The sequence below is a fragment of the Glycine soja genome, chromosome 16 (genome assembly GCF_004193775.1).
Source record: "Glycine soja cultivar W05 chromosome 16, ASM419377v2, whole genome shotgun sequence".
Classification (NCBI taxonomy): Eukaryota; Viridiplantae; Streptophyta; class Magnoliopsida; order Fabales; family Fabaceae; genus Glycine; species Glycine soja.
This window is the reverse complement of record NC_041017.1, coordinates 7,612,631-7,634,114: the sequence shown is the minus strand read 5'-3', so window position 1 is coordinate 7,634,114 and position 21,484 is coordinate 7,612,631. Positions and strand designations below refer to the sequence as shown.

At 30.6% G+C, this 21,484-nt stretch overlaps 2 protein-coding genes and 1 long non-coding RNA gene across 4 annotated transcripts; 1 reads left to right on the top strand and 2 right to left on the bottom strand.

Annotated features, from left to right (window-relative positions):
• Positions 1–4,250: 4,250 nt before the first annotated feature.
• LOC114389095 (E3 ubiquitin-protein ligase MBR1-like) lies at positions 4,251–9,714 on the bottom strand. The gene is made up of 6 exons (XM_028349686.1): positions 9,105–9,714; positions 7,168–8,214; positions 6,704–6,898; positions 6,461–6,612; positions 5,294–5,404; positions 4,251–4,629 (listed from the first exon to the last, which is right to left on the bottom strand). Exons 1-6 carry the CDS (start codon positions 9,264–9,266, stop codon positions 4,560–4,562), a joined length of 1,737 nt encoding a protein of 578 aa, XP_028205487.1. The 5' UTR covers positions 9,267–9,714; the 3' UTR covers positions 4,251–4,559.
• A 579-nt stretch (positions 9,715–10,293) lies between these two features.
• On the top strand, positions 10,294–12,628 carry LOC114389442. The gene is made up of 2 exons (XR_003661772.1): positions 10,294–10,505; positions 11,966–12,628. It is a non-coding gene; the product is annotated as an uncharacterized LOC114389442 (long non-coding RNA).
• On the bottom strand, positions 11,214–16,152 carry LOC114389441 (pectin acetylesterase 8-like). 2 transcript variants are annotated; one of them, XM_028350118.1, is made up of 13 exons: positions 15,893–16,151; positions 14,992–15,145; positions 14,802–14,884; positions 14,289–14,415; positions 13,929–14,008; positions 13,720–13,806; positions 13,513–13,637; positions 13,359–13,419; positions 13,213–13,266; positions 13,049–13,126; positions 12,346–12,451; positions 11,905–12,050; positions 11,214–11,516 (listed from the first exon to the last, which is right to left on the bottom strand). In XM_028350118.1, the coding sequence occupies exons 2-13, from the start codon at positions 15,110–15,112 to the stop codon at positions 11,388–11,390; spliced, it is 1,197 nt and encodes a 398-aa protein (XP_028205919.1). In that variant the 5' UTR covers positions 15,113–15,145; positions 15,893–16,151; the 3' UTR covers positions 11,214–11,387. The 2 variants fall into 2 exon arrangements, with proteins under 2 accessions (XP_028205919.1, XP_028205920.1); XM_028350119.1 differs by lacking the exons at positions 11,214–11,516; positions 12,346–12,451 and having other exon boundaries at positions 11,946–12,050; positions 15,893–16,152.
• Between the last annotated feature and the right edge of the window lie 5,332 nt (positions 16,153–21,484).

Genomic DNA, 21,484 nt, shown 5'->3' with positions numbered 1-21,484 from the left:
ATTGAAAACAAGTCCATTTTTAATATTCTTCTGGCAATTACTCTTTCCCAAACAAGAATTCCTACAAATGTAACCCTATATTGACATCTCAGAACCCATTCCATGATCTCTGAATACGTTGCAAACTGGTAGATACATTAAAAGTTATCACTAAATCTATAGTTTCTGAACTTGTCTTGATATCAAGAACTAGGTCCATTTTTTAAAAAAAATTAAAATATATACTCTTCTGACTTCTTTTAAAATTCAAAACATGTTATATTTAATTTCATTTAATATAAGTAAGTATTTTAGAAATTTTTCTCTACTAACTCAACATAATTAGTAGTTAATGTTAAGTATTTATTGTTAATTTTATGAAATAAAAATTTAAAACCAATAATAAATATATTAAAAAATTATTTTATTCTTTAAAATGATAAAACTAATTATAAAATATTCAAAATTTAATATTAGTTACATGAAAATTATAAAAAAAAAACTAAAGTATCATCACAAGTCACTTTTCCAATTATCCACCATTCTTAAAAAATATTTGCATTAAAAAGGTTATTTCTCAAAAGAAAGAAAATATTTTTTTTTAAAAAAAGAAGAAAATACTTTTTAAATAATATATGCCAAAGATTATTTACGTCAATGATATACTTTACTGTGCATGATGAGAAATTAGCACAACTTGTTTTTTCTTAGTTGAGAAATCGGTTTTCTAATTACTATTCTTTTAAGACGTTGAGAAATTGATTCCTTGAAAATTGATTTCTCAACATGTACTTTTAAATTTTTTTTAACCAAGTTAAGAAATTCGTTTTGAATAACTGATTTCTTAACTGTGTTTCTTTTAATATTTTCCTTCTTGTTTTTGAAATATTTATTTTATTTTTAATTGGATATTTTTTGTATATTCATATTTTCATTTTAATTTCATTTCCATATTTTGTATAAAACTAGCTCAATCAATATTTCTATAATTTTTTTTAAAAAGTGTGTATTCAAATGAATTTTTCGGTATTAAAAATAATTTAGATAACATAATTTTCAAATATGTTATGATAAATTAATATTAAATTTGTTGCATCAAACAAGCACGCTTTAAATTGATAAACAATTTATGTAAAATAAAATTATTATTTTTTCGATTAATTAATACTTTTGTAAATTAATAAAATTTCATGTCTCAATATTACCAATTTATAATTAATCTAACGTTACTTTGATATACCTCCGCAATCAAACATAAGCCAAATACAAATAAATAGCCAAGAAGATTATGATTAAGGTAGAGAGCATTTTCAATGCGAGGTGACAAAAATAATTAAGAGTCTGGCATAAACTTAGGGGACTAACATTAGATTATTTTTTTTAAAAAAAGTAACAATATAATTCCAATGATAAATTACAAGTTTATTATAAAAAAAGTAAGAATAATTAGTTTGCACAATAATTATAGATATTTATCACGTACTATAATAATGATTTCATCAACAGTTCTTGATTTACACAACAGGACAAAGATAAGATTTCAAGTGGAGACGGTCCAAAAGTTACATTCAGCTCAAATAGAAATTTACTACTAAATTCTGAATAGATGAAAAATATTTTTCCTACGTCATTGTCACATTTGAGTTTTGTAGACTCGTATACAACACAACCATCAAGTAAAATTGTACAACTTCTATTGGCATAAAAAAAAATTCTTAAGGCTTCAAGTGATATGTCCTCACTTATTATGATGACTTTAAGATCACTAGGACATTCAAACATTATCCCTTAAGATGATGAAATCATGTTTCCATCACAATACACAATAGCGGATACACTTTTCATCTTTTAAGCAATATGGTAAATATCAGACAAATTTGTTGAGTTACATCTAATTCCCACTGTTATTTATATTAAATGATTTATTGTTCTCTCGTGAGTCATACCAATGATTGAGATCGTACCAACAATATAAACAGTTTATTTTGTGTCTATATTTATTATGGTTGGTTGGCGTATTTAAAAAAAAAAAAGCATTGTTTAGTCAATTCGTCTAAAAAACACAATGTTTAGTCAAATCGTCTCAGAAAAAGCAATGTTTGGTCAAATTGTCTAAAAAAAATAATGTTCAGTCAATTCGTCTCAGAAAAATATAATGCTCAATCAATAAATGCAGTGTTTAGTGTTCAATCAATTAACAAGGACAAACTGACATTCATAGTACACAACATTTCAACTAAGGCAATTAATGTCATCTATGTTCACCAGTTCCACATCTGGGAGGTTGTTTATTTCTCGTCAGCTATTGACGAAGTTGTCCATGTTCTTGTGGTTAAAGTTGTTCATCGAGAGCAATAAGTTGTTCTTCCTGGATGAACTCATTAAAATTTGATTTATTTGTTGAAGAACTTTCGACTATAGTTTGATGAAAAACACTGAAGGATACACTACCACGTACCGGAAATACATGGTTGGCAAAACAAAAGGTCATTGAAAACATCTACGACAACTGAGAAAGATTGTTCCACGATTTATTGAAATTGTTGCAAGCTATGCAATATGGTTGTAGAGAAGGAAACATTGTCAATGCCCCCACAAGAAGGTCAAACAGTAGAGGGTTTCAATTTTGGAGTTTCAGACCATGTATTGATGAGTTTCAATATTGAAAGTTCATTGTTCAAGTCAATGGAACATGGTTGTATGGAAACTACAAAGAGACCGTGCTTGTGTTAGTTGCATAAGATGACAACAATAAAATCCTTCCAATAGGTTTTGCCGTTGTCAAGGGTGAAACAATAGAGGCATGACTCTTCTTTTTCAAAAATTTAAAAAAGACATGTCATCCCATAAGATGCACAAAAAATTGATTTGTCTTAATTCATAATCTTTTTGTTCGTTAATATTTTTATTCTTGTAATTAAGTGACCAAATAATGGCTTAATCCTTAATGCACAAAAATAGACATTTCCAATTTCATAAAAGAGTACTGAATAAAAATTAATAAATCAAGATTGAAATAGGAGACTAAAGAAGATATCACACAGGTGTTCTAACATTCAAGGAGATGTTTCCGTTAAAATTCAAAAAAAAAATTGTGATTAAAAAGGTTTCATCTTGATACTTGTATAAATATTTAGATTGTGTTTGATTTAGAATAAATCAAAATAATAGAGAGATAATTTGAAAAAGAAAAAAATAAAATGATATATTTTACTGTTTAAGAGAAATAAATAAAAAATAGAATAAAAATATGATTACAGAGTGGAACCCACCTCACTCAATCTTATTTTTCCGTGGTACAACCCCTACCAAACCTACATCCTACATTTCTATATGCGGCAACTAATTTCTATCGTACGTAAATGGTGTTGCAGAAAAAAAATTACTTATACCATTGGTAAATATAAAACCCTTTTCAGAAATTTATGTTCTTTTTTATAAGAATATTTTGTAATTTTTAAATATATTAATTATTTTTTTCCTATTTATTCTTAGTTATTGTCAGTTCAAACATTAACGAGAAATAATTAAATAAATAGAGATAATGTAAGAGTAATTTTAAAATGATAATACAAATAATTTAACAGATAAGTAACTAAATTAATTAATTTTCTTAATATACATGAATTAGTTTGTTGAACTTTATAATTAGGTAATGTATGTTAATTTCATAATTACTATTATGTTATTTTCTCGTTTATCTCGTGGGGACCTGATGATTCTTTTGCAATAAATGCAAAAATAATAATTTCTATAAACTCGAGGTAAATTTTGTAAATATTTACTTTTTTATGACAACAAATGCAAAAATAATAATTTCTATTAACTAGAGGTAAACTTTGTAAATATTTATTTTTTGACATAATTATAAAACCTAACTCAATCATTGACCCGACTGAGATAATAAATTAGTGGATAGTAATCCAATCGGTGAACCAATAATTTGTTCAGTTTGACCCGTTATATATTAAAATTTTAAAATTATATTTCAAAATGATATTATTTGAGTAAAAAAAGTTCATTCATATTTCAAAATGATATTGTAGTAGAGAGGTGTAGATGGTCCATTTTTTTTTCTAAAACTAGTCAGGTTGGACCGGTCCAATCGGAATTCGGTACCTAACCGGCTGAGTTTAATCGGATCATTCCGGATCAATTATGTGATCGATCCAATAATAAAACCAGTCCGATTAGACCATTGGGTCCCAATTGAACCGGTTCAATCGGCCGGGCCAAACCGAGTTTCACAATTATGCTTTTGGATGATGACGTGTTCAACAAGGTCTGGGTAACCTTAATAGCCATTCTCAAACTTAGACAACAGTTGAAACACAAGGGCCAAGAAATAAATAAAAAATTTTAGGATACAACACAAGGACCCTTTAAGAACCTTCTTTTACCTTTTGTCCTCTCCCTTAAGCAGGTCATTTTTATCTCTACCATGGATTTGATGTTTATTCAGCGATAACAGTAAATAATCATTGACAACAATGGTAGTTTCAGCATAAAAGGAGTGAAGTTCTAATATTCACAGCAGAAAAGGCAAGTGACAGAGGACGTTTCAAAGGGATATTCATCAACTAGCAACTCGAGTTCTCTGTTGGTGTTGAGTCGGATATGCATATGTCCCTTCGACAAAGTGGGCATACCCTGTGCAAAATATTAAAAAAAAAGTTAGAAACATTCAAAGCCTCTAGAGTAACATGTTAAGTAAATAACGTGAAATCATTCAAAGACTTTTTTTTTATTCACAAAAAAAAAAAGGTACATTAGGGATATATAAATAGCACAAATTAAAGACAAGAATCATATGGACCATTAGTGGCTCTTCAATGACAAGAAATTCAGTTTATCATTTAATTTTATGATCCCTCTTGAATCTTTAAATATATACGTTATATCCATCACCAAATATCTTATGTTTTGGAAAGAATAGCACAGGTAGAAGTGTCAATAGAAAATACAGAAGTAGATGAAATCTTCAGGTCAATGGTAATTGACAATTAGATAGTCATTCCAGTGACACTAAGATCTTACCACATTGATAATTGCCATAAACTAAGGCACCAGGCACGACCAAAAAGATGGTACAACATTCATCATATTTTACCAATGTACAATCTTAACTAGCTCATAATTTTGCAGAAATCTAATTTCTGCCAACATTACATTTCATTATCAGTGCTTGCATAAAAAATGCAAAGCTCATTTCTCTATTTCATAAAACCTTCTGTCCCGTCAAGGAACGATAGAAGTTTTAATTTACCAATATAGTTAACAAGAAGAAAACTCAAATGCTTATTTTGTGTCATACCTGTGAATCTCCTTCAGCCACTTGTCTATACATGTTCTATGAAATTCATGATGGCACGGTAGTACTCGCATGTTGTCTCCATCCTCATACTCAACAAGGCATATATAACATCTGTGAAAATAAGGGATTAGCAACATTAAAAGAAGTAAAATACCTCTATACTATGAAATACACTCGCAAAAACTGTAAAAGTGATAACAAGTAACACAAACTAGGCATGAAAAGAAATGCCAGCTACCATTTCATAATACCAGTTAGTGTTTTCTTCTTGTCATGTAAAACTTTTAACATGCAAAAAAGGCATATTGTGATCAAAACCAGTGGGCCTTCGTAATATTAACATTTATAGAATATTTTCATTTATTTTATTTTGCATTTTCCTTCTTTTTTATTTTGGGAAAAAAAATTCATAATATTTAACATTTATAGAATATTGCCATTTATTATATATTCAATGCTATTTACATTGATTAGATTAGAATAATTGGTTAGTAATGAGACTTAATTACCCTTTAGCTTTTGGTCCCTCTGTTATGACCAAACCAATTCATAATATTAATCACGCATTGACTATCATAGAGGAACCAAAAGTATAATTAGCCTACTGATTATTATACAAGTTATTGTTTTTTTGTTAAGTTAGAAGTACTCTTGGATTTTGTAAATAGGATCTATAAATACTTTCTTTAATCATTTATGAAGCCTAACAAACAATTTCTCTCAATCACTTTCCTTAATTATGGTATCAAAGCTTCAATGGCCAAGTGGTCAAAAGTTGGACCTTGTCACTCTTTTCTTCTATATAAAAAGTCAATTTTCAACACAAGGTACAATTCCACACTTCAAGTGCCAGCTCTTCCATGAGAGTGCATTTTAGAGATGAAGTCATCCATAAGCCTTTCACCTAATATCTAAAGCTTTTGGAAGAATTGATCATCAACAAGTTTCCTATTGTGTAAATTTTATCTGACAAGTTACTAAATAGAGATGTAAAAAAACAAAATTAACAATAAATAAAGGGAAAAAAATGGAAAATCCATTAAAGGCATTTGATTAACTGAACACTGAGCAGTGTCTGGCTCAATTGGTTGAACAGAGTGTATGAGTGTTGTAAACTTCCTGGTACTATGTTCAATTCATATGGATAAAAATATAGAAAAGACTTACTGCGCAGCATCCTCTTGATGCTTATGCAACTTCTCATATAACTTGACAGGCAAGGAATCGACAACATCATTAGGTGCAGGAACAGATCCAATAGAAGATACAGATGGGCGGGAAGATAAAACAACAGATTGGTGGTGAATTTCATCTAGAACCTAATTAAAATATGTACAAAAGATTCAAACAGTAAAAATATAGTTAGTGATCATCAGAAACCAGAGTAACTAAACAGCACCTTAAAATTACCTCAAATAGGGCTTCAGCAAGCATAACAATTCTTGATATGCTAGCTCTAGCACCAGTATCATCATTTGAATTAGTGTTACGATTATTGATTCGGCATGTACAATGACCATTTCTATGTTGACCAGACAAGATGCACGATCTATCATGTCCAGAAAGATTTTCAAACCGGCTACCCAATCGCTGAAGAGCACGAACCTAAATAATTTTACATGTAAATAAGTAAAGGAAAAATTTCAAGTGAGGATATTTTTAAATAAGTAACCTTAAGTCTTAGTCTTTCATTTTGTTGTTTATAAAAATAATCATGATTTATTTATGGCAACAAAAATAATCAACCTCATTAGTCATTACTTTGCCACATTTGGATTATGCCTTTCTTTTTAAAGGCTATGAACATTGCTTGTTAGTATATTACTATATTATCAAATAACCAGTAGTTACTCAAAGTTCAAAAATCCACAAACCTGGGACCGTATTCTTCTTCTCCGTTCAAGGAAATTGGACCTATGCTCCAGTAGATCCTGATACCTACCTTCTCTCAATCCTGAAGTCTCACCCTCATAATCTTGGATGCTAAACATGGAGTTAGACATACTAGATGGAGGATATCTATTTGTTGAAGAATTAATGGTACTATGATCAGATGGTGACACTCTTGAATTTCCCTCCACTGCTTGCCTGTCCATATCCTGGCTAGGCAGGCTAGCATCTCTCAGCTCTGTCTCTTGTTGCAAAGGGAAAAAGGTGAGGTCAGATAATGTTGATCGACGGAGAACTCTGTCACGAAGCCTTCCAACACTTAAAGTTCGGCTAAAATGAAAATTCCGTTCAACTGGTTCTCGAGCACCATTTCGTTGATCAATATGTGTAGTGTCATTGTCAACATTTTCTGTCGCGGTCTGACTTCTTGGAGAAAGTAAGTTCACATCTGGCCCTTCTCTTGTACATACTCCATCTGTGGAATTGCTCTGCAAGTTTCGAAGTATGCCTGATGTCGGGACATTTGACCTTGAATTATTAGAAGCGTCTTCATGACATTGTGCATGTATTTGATTGAAAAAAGATGCAGGAAGCAAATTACTACGTTGTTGTGTTACACTTCTGTTAATCAAACATCCAGGAGATCCAGGATGGAGATTATGCTCATCTTCATTGTCAAATATTGAGAGATTGGCAGAAGAAACAGGACGAGGACTTGATGACCCCAAACTAGTGGTTCTGCTAAGTCTGAAGCTTACATTACCAGGAATGAGGCTAAACCGAGAAAGGCAATGACTTGTAGGGTTCAAGGAATGAGTTGAAGAAGTATGGATAGAGCTGCTTCCAGTTCTGGATGAAGTGTTGGGGATGCTTGTTTCTCCCCATCCATCAAGGCCTATGTTAGAAGGCATACAAGTCATTGCCCCAGGTTTAACCTTTCTAAATGACTCCGCTTTCACCTCATCCGAGTCTGTGCCATTGCCATCAGCATATGTAGCATCACTGCCATTTACTTTATTCTGATCACAAACCTACAACAAGAGTAACAAATTCTAGTTAGGCAGTTAATTAGCTCCAAAAAACTGTGACTAAATCAACCAAAATTGTTATCGATACAACCAGAAACAATATTTGAAAAGAAAATTGAAAGAAAAAGTAAAATCATTCCGATTATTACTTCCTAGACAAGTGTCAATTCCATAAGATGACAGGACTTATCTCATCCTTCACAAAAATCAAGAAATATAACTCTTGCAATTTATTTGCAGACTAGATGCGATCCTCCAGGGGAACAAGTTTAACTAATACCTTTTCACTTATTTCTTAATGGGTAAAAAGGAATCCCCACAAAAAAATTATTATTAAGTTATAGACACAAAGCGGTAATTGAATAACTTCAGAATACCAGTATACCACCACTCCATTGACAACAACATTAACAGCACTAATAATTTAACAATGTAAAGTCAAAACCAGTATACCACCACTCCATGCATAGGCGAAACATCTTACATCAAATAACAACAACATAAACAGCACTAATAATTTAACAAAGTAAAAATCAACAATAGTACACCACCACCCCATGCATAGAAAAAATGTCTTGCATACTTAACTAAAGAAAAACAAACAGATAAAATGCATGAAAGATTCGAAACAAAGATTCTTCTCAATCTAATTCATCTAAAATTGAACAGAACCAGAAAGCAAGTAACGTCTGAATCCTTGGCTGTATGAGTAGCAACTAGCAACCTTCATTTCACAATCCAAATATCCAAATAGCCTCAAGCATATCAGTTAGGAGCTTAAAGCAGGTAAAAGAGGACGATACACAAGCAAAAAACGAAAAGAAATAAAAACATGGAAGGAAAAAAAAATACAGTAACAATGCAAAAGCTAACAAAAGACAATGGTAAGTTACCTGGTCTTCATTATCACTGTCTTGAGAACCAGAAGTTGTTCCAAGACAACAAGATTGAAAAACTTTAAGGCCCTTAGATCGACCCTTCCTTAAACTCCCCGAAGAAGACGATGAAGAACTACTTAAATACGAAGAAGTGGCTTTGCTACCATTGGAACCCATGACACCAACAACAATCTCTCCACTTTTCCAATGACCCAATGCACCAAAAAACAAAACCCAGAAATCAAAATCCTTTCTTTTCCTGGTATCCCCACATGGGTCAGATCTACACCGAAGCAAAACTACACTTGCATCGGCACCTGATACTGTGTATATGATTGAAGAGAAAAAAGGGCGCAACAAAAAAGAAGGGGTAGAGGTTGCATTTTTAGGTGGAGATATGGAGAAGAAGTAGCTGAGTGAATGAGACAAAGCAACTCACTTGTTTGCTGCAGAGGGAAGAGAAGAGAGAGAGAGAGAGAGGATGAGCCTTTATTTGTAAGAAAGTGTGTTACTTATTAAACGGTGAGAAGACAGTTTTTTTTCTCTCTCTCTCTGCCACGATTTTGGGATTCAAATTAATTTTGGACGTACCAACGCCATTGCTTTGCTTGCTGCTGATCGTTGCAGAATGCAGGGTGTCTTCGTAATTGCATGAAATTAAATTTGTGATGGGTCAAGTGGCCCAAGGCCTAGAAATCTAGAACTCCCAACAATGTTTGGTCTTTAAGTCAAGGTCCATTATGGGACCAAACAATTGTCCATGGGTTCCAAACTTAAAGTCAAGTGTCTTTATGAATGATGTTATTGGATCGGAAGGTTGGTGTGGAAAAATAATCAACATAAAGAAAAATATTATAAGTTTAATGTCCATCCACGTAAAACACTCACACCATACATCAGACCATTAAAAATAATTATTATAAAAATTAATAAATTTATCATATATAATAAATTATAATTAAATAATTATATAAATTATTTTACACTGTTATATTATATTTTCTTATATTATACATATTAAATTTGGTCCCATGCATTGCATGAGGTTAACAGTTTTAAATTTTATAATTGAATTTTGTATTTATATGATATAATATCTTCATATTCTCATAAAAAATATAATTTCATCATAATAATCTAGATATTAATAATATTTTGAGAGAGAATCGGAAGGAATGCATAAAATAATAATATTTTGAAATGGAACATGGAAAATTGGAATTTAATATTCCCTTTCTTCTAAAAATGGATCCGTTTTGCTAGCTTTTATTCCCTTCATTTCACGGTGCCTATGTTACTTATCCTCATGTTCTGCTGGCTTGTGGGTCTTCGTGGGATTAGAGGTTCTTAGATCCCAATTTCCACTTGACACCACTTCGATTTTCACTTTGTTTGCACCATTCCGGACGCGTTAAGGTGAGTTTCTTCTACTGCCTATTTTTTTTTTCACGGTTCGACCTTTTTCGATATCTTTTGTCACCGAACACACCATTGCCCTTCCTTGGAGTGTGAAGTAGGGTTTGATCGTCCGTGGAGTGTGAAGTAGGGTTTGATCGTCAGTTTTTTTTGTTAAATTATTCATTTAGTTCCTATTTCATTATTTTTTAGTCTCTATAATTTTAAAAGAGATTTTTTATTTTATATAATTTATATTTTAATGACTAAAAATATTAGTTTTAGGAATTACAAAATAAATTAAAATATAAATTACATTATAAGAAGTAAAAATTCACTTGCACTGATTAAAAGGTAGAAACTATACTAACAAATCACTAATTAAACATTTTTTTTAAATGTAGTTTTCATTTTTCATATAAAAAATAATAAATTTGTGGAGTCTTTTTTTTTTTTTGTCTTGGAAGGTTAATTTAAATAATGCAGATTTGGTTCAACCCACATATTTGTTGATTCTTACATGTAGTTTGAGCGTCTATTTCAACATTTTTGAAGCTGGTTGTTGTTAATGATGTTAAAAGGGGCAGTTGGGATAAGAAGGCTCTTGGTTGTTTGTAAATGTTTCTTTGTTTTTTTGCGTAAATATAAATGTGGGTTTAATGTACTTTGGCTAAACAGTTTTAATTTTTAAATTAGTTTGTTTTAACACCGGTAAAGTAAAACAATCCATTAGTAAAAGCACCGCATAATATATCATTTTACTATGAATACAATTACAGCATTGATTGAGGGCTCACAGCACACAAGCTCAGTGTTACTTATAAACCTTATTTTCTCATACCATAACCAATTACCTGATCAGTGTAGTTTATAAGAATGATTTATATAGTTGATCAAACAAATTTATATTCCGGGGTGATCTTTTAGATTAAAAACACGATTGTGGCAAGTAGGGTTGCAAGGAAAATTACAATCTACATGGTGGAAAGAGCTTCGACCATAAAACCAGTCTCCCACTGCCTTGGCAATAGTCTACAGAATGTAATGCATACAAGTTAGCTTTTCAACTGGATAAAAAAGGAAGTAATAATAAAAAAAGAAGGAAAAATTTTGTTTTTGGTCTTTCTACTTTCAGTCAATATCTGTTCTAGTTCTTATACTTTTAAATAGATGAAATTGGTCTTCTAGCTTTTGAAAATATGTGATTTTGTCATCAACAAAGTTAGTGGTGAGGGACGAAACCAAAATAACATATTTTACTTGGAGGATTGATTTCATCACTTTCAAAGTATATAAAGTATAACCAAGTTTGATGGAAAGTACAAGGACCAAAAAGACATTTTTTTCCCAAAACAAAACCACATAAAAATGCTTATATGCTTATATTCTGGAAAAGGGAGAAAATAATGCATTATCTTACTGTATTGGCGAGCTGTGGAGAGTCACTCTTTAACCATGTCTCCTGTAATTCTGTTTGGCAGTGGGCATAGCAAGAGTCAATAAACATTCCTTTAGATGGAGAATCTCCTACCTCACTCAATGCCCTTTCGAATTCACTCTTGAAGCCTGAAAATCACAAAGCTATATTTTCACTCCAACGGCATAGAAGTGGTGAAAAATATTGTTGTTTTGAGCTCTACTAGAAGCTCTTACTCAAATGGATGACCCTTTTGCATGTTATATTTTCTCTCATGCCAGTGTTTTAAATTTAAGGTTTGTGAACAAATACATACATCAAGTGGTGACTAAGGCAGTAAAATGTTTAGACTGTTTTCTAGGATTGATTAGAAGCACAATGAAATTCTTTTATGTTTAGCAAAATTCGATCATACACAAGCTATTAAGATCAGAAAGTGTTCACCTTGAATTTTACTTAGTTGATCAGTTGAGCAGTTGCTTATATTAATCTTGCAGCTATGCCAACTATTACTGGGATCAGCGGAGCCAGGTATAAAGATGTTTCGAATCTGAATCAAAATATCTTGAGATCAGAAAAAAAGACTTTACTAAGCTTATTTTAAGTTGGCAAATATGACTACGCTTTATTCAGGTATATTTCAGAGTTCTCTTTTGAAAACAAAACATTCATAGTGAAATCAGGAAATACTAAGATGAATAGATTATGTAGAGTAAATTTGGCTCAATTTCTTATCATATACTTCTTTCGAATCCGGAAGCAGCCTTGCTGCATATGCATGCATGGGTAAGGTTATGTACAATGAACCTCCCCCATACCTTCGCATATATAGTTTTTATACCAATTGATTTTGCTTGAACGGATTTCATCCATTAGTTAATTAAGCAACTACAAAATTTTGGACTTAGAATTCTGGGTTCATAACTATGGTCGATATATGAAATATGTGAAAAGCTAACTCCCAGAAAATGGACCAGAATTGCCTACTATGATCATTACTTTACCATCTTGTTATATATCCACCAATTAATGAAAAAATATGAACATGGCGTGATAAGTTTCTTGTATGGCCTATACATTCTAAAGGAACACCACTCTGATTCTCTGGAAACAAACTGAAACTTCTTTAGCAACAAAATAATCTAACCTGCCACCTGTCATAGGCTGAATTAACAACGAAGATTGGAGTACTGATATGTGATGCCACATATTGTGGAAAGAAGCACTACACAACAATTCAGAAGCATCAGTAACACCAAAGAAGTTGCAAAGATAAAAGTAAAAATTACAAGTGACAATCTTGAAACTTACCAGTGCTGGGTTGAGTTTTGAAGTGCAAGATGTGGGTAAATTCTTTGCTGAACCCTAAAATAGTTTTTTAAAAAAATCAGTCTCTATTTAATGAAAGTTTTGACCATTAGAAAATAATCAAAAGAGAAAAGACATGCAAGTAGTACATGTATTGAAACAACTTCACTGTAGAACTCTTGAATGGAATGTGCTCCTGAAATATCCTCTCTATTGTACAATAACAAATTAAATCCTTCAATGGTCTAAGGAACTATAAGAAATAAAAAAAAAGTTAAGTGAAAACAAATTAGAGGAGCATACACATTGACAAAATAACCAGCATCTGGAACACATTTCACATTAGCTCCAGAAGGCAACAAAGCTTTAAAGCTATCACAGTGTAATATAGTAGTCAATCCTCCCGCTGAACAGCCAGAGAGAATAGCCTGCAGGTACAAGTTTCAGTTAGCGAAAGAAAAAACCATTCACGAGGAAGAAAAAAAGTGCCAAATCATCAATGTCTAATACATTTTTAACGTTCTTCATTCCTTTTGCTAGTAATTCTTCCATTACAGCTGAAAAAATCCTTGCTCCTCTGAAGTGCAAATTGGTTGTCTGATTTATACATCACATATACAAATCTCATCAGAAAGACAATTGGAAAAATAAAATTTACCTACACTTAATATTTTCCTCGGAACTTAATTTAAAATTCCTTTGAATTCTGCAAAACTTACTGGATCAACTTCTTCCACATCACCAGTAAACGATGAACCATCACAGTACCTAACCTTGACTCTATTCCAATTGTAGAAATCTGAAATTTATAAATTTCGTTAGAAAGCTGGGCAAAACAATTGAGTTCACAACTCATAAATAGACATAATACACATTGTGATACGTTTGGTATCAGAATGATGCTGCCACAGAAAGAAATAACATAAAAGACAAATAGAAATGAGAGTAAGTACTCCCGCAAGTAGAGAATATCCTCTAGACTCCAAATATCATTCCAAATCTTCCATGCCTCTGACAGAAAACACCCCCCAATATAACAGATTCCCACTCACCCAATCATATTGACTAGTGGAAATTACCTGGATTAAACTGTTGCTCATTGCTTAAAATTGCCGAAAAGTAAATATCCTTCATTTGCTTAGATGAACCTAATCTAGTGTTCTTACGTTCAAGGCAACTCTCGACATTGTTGCACCATCCTCCTCCCTAAATTAAATTATAGAGAAGATCGTCACCAAGAAAAGAGAACTTTCCATGGTTTGTCAAAACAAATAAAAAGCAATTGACAAATTTGACATTTAAGAATTGCTCAAGAGATGAATAAGGAAGCCTAGTATCACTCTTACTAATACTCTCCCTACTATTGACTGAAATTTATTAGAAATCACAAATTTTGATAAATTTTACCTCTAAATCATGAGAGCGATTCATTAAATAGAAAACTAGATCCACCAAGATTTGTAATTTTCAATAAATTTTAACCAATAATAGAGAGTATTGGTAGCTAACGCATTGTTATAGCCATATTGTGCTCATAACAAAACGTATTAAAAAGATGTATTATCGGTGCCACTTTGCTGAAAGGAACAAACCTCAATGTGAACAATCCAGTTGTCAATCCCTTCTCCAAATCCCTTATCAAAGTGGTAAGCTGGTGGACTTCCATCCAAACATACTGCATGACACGTTAAGCTTCAATTTATCATATATTATATAAATATTACTAAAAATAGAAACAATGGAGAATTAAAGTTCCATAATATCACAACAAAAATTTCTCACCAGCTCCTTTTGATTCGGCATTCTCGACCAAAGTCAATGGAACTGAAGATCCTTCTGCCTTAAGTAATAGCAGTACACAAACTAGAAGATTTAACCATTGGCTGATTCTTGCACTTTCCATTCAGCAAAATCCAACCAAAAGCAAACGCTAAACCTGTGCATAGAAAACAAGGTACACAGAATTCCTTATAAAAACAAAATCAATATGATATGTAACTAATTCACATAGAACCGAATTATTTTGGCTGGCCAAAAAGAAAAACCAGAGCTTCATTAACTATTGAGGAGAACCTTTAATAGAGAGGAACGAATATCCGTTTCAAAACTTTATTGACAGTTGTGCAGAAACAAAAAAGACAAAATATACCCAAAAAAGGGAGAGAAAGAGAGAGGAGACAGAGATCATAGAATGAAAATTATGAACAAGAAAGGTAAAGCGATAATTAAAAAAAAAAAAGATTTGTTTTATTGTTGAAGAAGGTAGATGAAATATTTCAAACCATTCCACAATGATAGAATTCTGAACCCTTTTAAGTTTTATCGGTTTAATTAGTGCTAGAAAGTTAAGCCAATTCGATAAACTAGCCCTGAAAATGAAACTTCTAATATTAATGTAAGTTAAATGAGGCACCCCAATGGCCTTATTGGTAGATACAAATTAAGATAAAAATATGAACAACATCACAAAACATCGGTCCCATTTGAACACTGCCTCTATTAACAAAATGCAGTTTACTATAGAGCTATATTCAATAACATATTTGTATGTATTCTACAGCCTAAAATAAAAATAAAAACATAGCCTCCTTCTTCCAACCCCACAACAAGAAATGATCAAAAGAGAAAAAATGAAAACAAGGAAAAAGCATATGGAGAGAATGAAGAAGGTCACTTGGAGGACCTGGAAAGGAAGGAGTGGTGTGGTTTGAATTAAAATGTGAGTGAAACTGAGTTGAGGGTGGTGGCTTATAAAATGCATGCCACGGGGACACAGATTTAGTGACTTGCTGAGATAGACAATGATTAAGGAAAAATTGGGAAACAAACTCTTTGGGAATTTGAGTGGAAAATTGGATAAGAATGTTTGAAGTGAGAGTTTACTCTAGGATTTTCGTTTTCTGAGCATTGTACGTATGTTATTTGTGACTCTCGTGGAAAAGCACTGAGAAACATTATCAATACTTTTTTTACCAACACTAGCTGACACATGCGGTAGGAGATTATATCAAGTTAGCAAGAAAATAATAGCTTGTGTATATTCACGGTCACTATTTTCGATGATAAGAATCATTAAAAATAAGTCCAAATCAAATCTTCCAAAAATTAATCAAATCATGAAAAATCAATTTTAAAAAATAAGTGCAAATCATTAATGCGAATCAAATCTTCCGCCTAAGGGATATACTTACTATCTCGAAAGTTAATGGTTGTGTGGAAATTTATAAAAAAAAAAAAACTAGTCAATTTAACCATAATAGTGGAAATCACAATTACTCAAATCGTTAAAAATCAATTTCCAAAAATAAGTGTAAATCATTAATGCAAATAAGATCTCCAACTAACTTGAAATTAATCAAATGTTAAAAATCAATATCCAAAAATAAGTGCAAATCATTAATAAAAATTAGATCTTCCACTAACTTGAAAATTAGTCAAATCGTTAAAAATCAATATAAAAATAATTGAAATCATTAATGCAATTCAGATCTTCCACTAACTTGGAAATTAATCAAATGAAATCTTTCGCGTAAGAGATATACTCACTCACTTGAAAGTTAACGGTGGGTTGTAAATCAGGTGTTTTGACATTTAAGCCAATTATTATTAGGTAGGTCAGGACTGTGATGTTAATCGTGCTCCTTATCAATAACCATTTTGCATGTAGCATAAGAGATATACTCACAAACTTGAAAGTTAAGGGTGTTGGTGTAAATTACATGTTTTGGAATTTAGAAAACAAACCAATCCATTTAACTATAAATAGTGGAAATCACAATTAATCATATTGATAAAAATTAATTTCCAAAAATAAATGCAAATAAGAACTTCCACTAACTTGGAAATTAATGAAATCGTTGAAAATCAATATAAAAAATAAGTGCAAATCATTAATGTAATGACTAAAACTCAATTTCCAAAAATAAGTGCAAATGCAAATCAGATCTTCTACCTAAGAGATATACTCACTAACTTCAAAGTTAATGGTAGTTGTGTAACTTTTCATGTTTTGAAATTTTTTAAAAAAAAAAACTAGTCAATTTAACTGTAAATAGTGGAAATCACACTTAATCCAATAGTTAAAAATAAATTTACAAAAATAAGTGCAAATCATTAATGTAAATTAGATCTTCTCCTAACTTGGAAATTAATCAAATCGTTAAAAATATTTTTTTTTTAAAAAAAAGTGCAAATCATTAATGCAAATAACATCTTCCACTAACTTGAAATTAATCAAATTGTTAAAAATCAATTTCCAAAAAATAAGTACAAATGCCAATAAGATTTTTCACCTAAGGGATATACTCACTAACTTGAAAGTTAACCGTGGTTTTGTAAACCAAATGTTCTTAAATTTAAAAAACAAATTAATCAATTTAACTTTAATAGTGGAAATCACACTTAATCAAATAGTTAAAAAAAATTCCAAAAATAAGTGCAAATCAAATCTTCTACTAACATATAAATTAATGAAAACGTTAAAAATCAATTTCAAACAATAAATGCAAATCATTTATGCAAATATGATATTCCACTAACTTTGAAAGTTAACGGTGGTCGCGTAGACCAGATGTTTTGAAATTTTAAAAAACAAACTAATAAGTTTAACGGTAAATATTGGAAATCACAATTAATCAAATCTTTAAAAGTCAATTTCCAAAAATAAGTGCATATCATTAATGCAAATAAGATTAAGATCTTCCACTGTGGGAAACTTTAGCACCCTCTATCTGCAGAAAACCAAGGATATTTTTTTTTCTTTTAAAAATAAGGTGCACATATTGTTTCTAATAACATTTACTTTAAAAACAATTTGTTTTTGAAATTTGATCAAATGAGTTTATCTGCAACGAAGAGAACAAGAGTAAAACATCTTAAATTAAGACAATGTGTTTTGATTGTTCATTTTAAATCAATTTTTAGTTGATTTATTGACCAATTTAAATCAATTTCCTATTAGGAAGTGAGTTTTGCTCAAGGATGAGGAGGTTTGATAAACCATATTTTGCATGTGTTAGGAGGTGAGTTTTACTCCCATTTTGTTTATGTTTATCCATATTTTATTATGCCATGTGTGTAACAAGAAGGTCCCCAAGAGTATAAATACGAAAAACACCTAAAAGTGATAACTTGGAAAATATTTGGGCATCTCCATAATAGCACAATTGTCCTTATCAAAACCACTCCAAGAACAACACAACCGAGGTGAATTTGGCCAAGTGTGTCATTTCCTAGTGTAGTTGGGGTAACCATGATCACATTCATGTTGTTCCTGGAAGTTGAAGAGCATATTTGAATTTTGAATTGTCTGACAAAAGAGCACAGTCGTGTTGATCCTGCGAATTCAGTTACATTTGGGCCATTATAAATAGAAGATAGGATCCTTACTTTATTTTTATCTTTTACTTTTGTTTCAAAAATATAGGTGTGAGTGACTGTGTAAGAGACTTGGGCATGGGAAGAAAGTGAGGAACGTGACGGGGGTCCTAACTTGTAAATTAAGTTTATATGATTTTTCATTCTTTATGAGTTTGATTGTAATTTTGTGCTTCTTGTGCCTATGGCTGGCTAATTACTTTTGTGAGGGTTGTGATGTAAATTTAGCATGCAATCCATTTTTCTATTTTAATTGAATCTCTAGTAATTTCCTTTATCAATTGAATTATTACATTGGTTTTTCTGTTCTAGGAACTGATCAATCCTAATTTTAATCAATTGTATGTTTGTGACCATTTACTTCCAATTGAAAAAATTATGAAATAATTGAGCCTATAAAAATATGCATGATCAAACTTGTTTTGTGAACTTCTAATCGGATTAACTATATTTAATCACCCTCTTTGGTATTTGTCATTTTCGTTAATTTGATTCCTAAATGATCAATTGGGAAATAAATCAGGGAAATAGCGTTAACAATACATGACCATTGTCCGTTAATTAATCTAAGAGGATTGCATATATAGATGATCAAGCTTCATTTTTTTTCACCAAACATTGAAGATTAGTTAATGGTTGCATAACTATTTAAAAAATCATGTGCATTATGTTTTAATTTTAATCATTCAAATGTGGTATAATGATTTATATTTATTGTTCTCATTTTTTCATAATAAGAATTTCATTTGATATACTCATTATATTGTTAGAAATGAAAATATTTAATTATAATCGTTTTAATGATTATAATTAAAAAAAAATTGGATTTTACACTTGTAGCATCTTCAGTGCTCTTCATAAGAAATCTACCTTATGTCACTTTAATTTTAAGCAACCAAATCAATTTTCTCTCTTATGAAAATTCTCCTTAACAAGTAGCTTAATTTACAAAATATTCTCTTTCTTTTTAACATTCCTTATTTTTTTTTCCTTTATTTAACACAAATGCTAAGCAAGGGTAAGGAATAGTTACATATAGCCCTATAGTACATGCAAACACATTATCAATGTTAACTTTATTTTGGGTCCATTGTATTCCATGCATGACATAATTTATTGAGATATCTTGGTTCTTTTGGAACTAAATCATTAATTATGTCAAAGAAATCTTTTTAGATTTTCATAACCTCAACTTGACCATTTAACTTTTAGTTCCTTTACTTAATTGAATTTTTTTTTTTTTATCTTTGGAACCAATAGTTGATACATATGATTTAACCATTATTTTTACTAAACTTTATAACTGAATTATCTTTTTAAACTTCTAGTTCATATTGTTTTGTTCGAGGATCAAGATGATAATTCATTAAACTAATATATATGTTTCCAATTCCTTATTCTCTCCCTCTAATGTTGAGACAACTGATTCAAAATGACAATTGATAAACTAAGTCATATAGATAAATGTTCAACATTCATCTTACTGTGTTGTGATGAAACAAATGGAATATACAACACATCCACAAATTCTTGAATGGAAAATATTAGGTTGCTCACCAAAAATGAATTTTAAAGGGGAGAATTAATTATAACTTATTGGCATGATGCAAATCAATACTACAACATACATGATTGCATGTTCTCAATAAAATATTTGGAAGTTTTGATCTATCATGAATAATGAATGGTCTTGCTATCAACTTGAGATGCTTTAAGTGATCCTGCAAGTCCATTTTGTGTATGAACAAATGCTATACGATGTTCAATAATAATTCTAATATACACACAATACTCATTAAAATCATGAGATGTAAATTTTCTTAATTGGATGATTAATTCGGGATGAGTTATTAGTCGGATTAATTGATCTAACAATTTCCTAAATGTTTGGATGTGAGTTAACAACAATAAACATGTGACCATTTAGTTGATGCATCATAAAATATCTAAATGATTCACATGATAGGTGTATTGATCCATAAATATCACATTGTATTCGTTCTAAAAATAAAATAGACTTATTCCTATTTTTTCCTGGTGATGATCTAATTACCAACTTCCCTTGGGAATAGATAATACATGAGGAAATCATTGTACTGGAAAATCTTCTAACTCTACCATGGGTGTTCACATGAATTTTCAAACAATTTTCTCATCATAATTGACATGGGATGATCTAATTAATCATGCCAAACAACAACAAAAATTTATTCATAAACTTTTGGTTTATGACATTATGTGTTTTCATTGAACTAATATATGTGTAGTACAAACCATAAAGAAATAACTCATAATTTTTTTTCAATACACATTTGTATTTCTAACATGTAACTTTGTTCATTCAGGTACAATACATAATTAGCTCTTCTAGAGCCTTCAATTAAATTTGTAGTACAAAAACAATGCTAACATTAACTTATTACATTACTAAACAAGAAATTTTATTATTTTTTTGTCCAATAAACGAAGAGTATAAATAATCAATGTGACAATTATTTTGAAATATATATTTGAAGAATATCAATCTTATAATTAAAATATTTATTATCTTAGAAAAATTCACATAAGATCCAATAACATTAAATAATAAATAACACAAAACATTCTATAAATCATAAATTCAAGAACATGATGAAATAAAATCCTTAAAACTTCTTTCATGATCATGTCCACAATCATGATCATGACCATGGCCTCCACTACGTTCATAAACATAATAGTTAGATATTGCTATTGCTGCATTCATTTCTGAAAATGAAACATAACCGGTTAGGCGGGTCTTATGATATTTCATCAAAAGTTGATTATTTTTCTCAAACACAAGAAGGCAAGAAATTAATTCTAAAGTATGCATATTGACATAATCAAATCAATGTAAATTAATAATCGTAATATGCAT

Excerpts from the sequence above, each read along its gene's own strand:
- LOC114389441 (XM_028350118.1), bottom strand. The coding sequence starts at position 15,112 with ATGGAAAGTGCAAGAATCAGCCAATGGTTAAATCTTCTAGTTTGTGTA. Across the intron at positions 12,452-13,048 it reads CAGCCTATGACAGGTGGCAG|ATTCGAAACATCTTTATACC; the intron begins GTTAGATTATTT and ends ATTTTGATTCAG. Across the intron at positions 12,051-12,345 it reads TCAACTAAGTAAAATTCAAG|GCTTCAAGAGTGAATTCGAA; the intron begins GTGAACACTTTC and ends TGTGATTTTCAG.
- LOC114389095 (XM_028349686.1), bottom strand. The coding sequence starts at position 9,266 with ATGGGTTCCAATGGTAGCAAAGCCACTTCTTCGTATTTAAGTAGTTCT. Across the intron at positions 5,405-6,460 it reads CATCAAGAGGATGCTGCGCA|ATGTTATATATGCCTTGTTG; the intron begins GTAAGTCTTTTC and ends TTATTTTCACAG. Across the intron at positions 4,630-5,293 it reads TGGCTGAAGGAGATTCACAG|GGTATGCCCACTTTGTCGAA; the intron begins GTATGACACAAA and ends TATTTTGCACAG.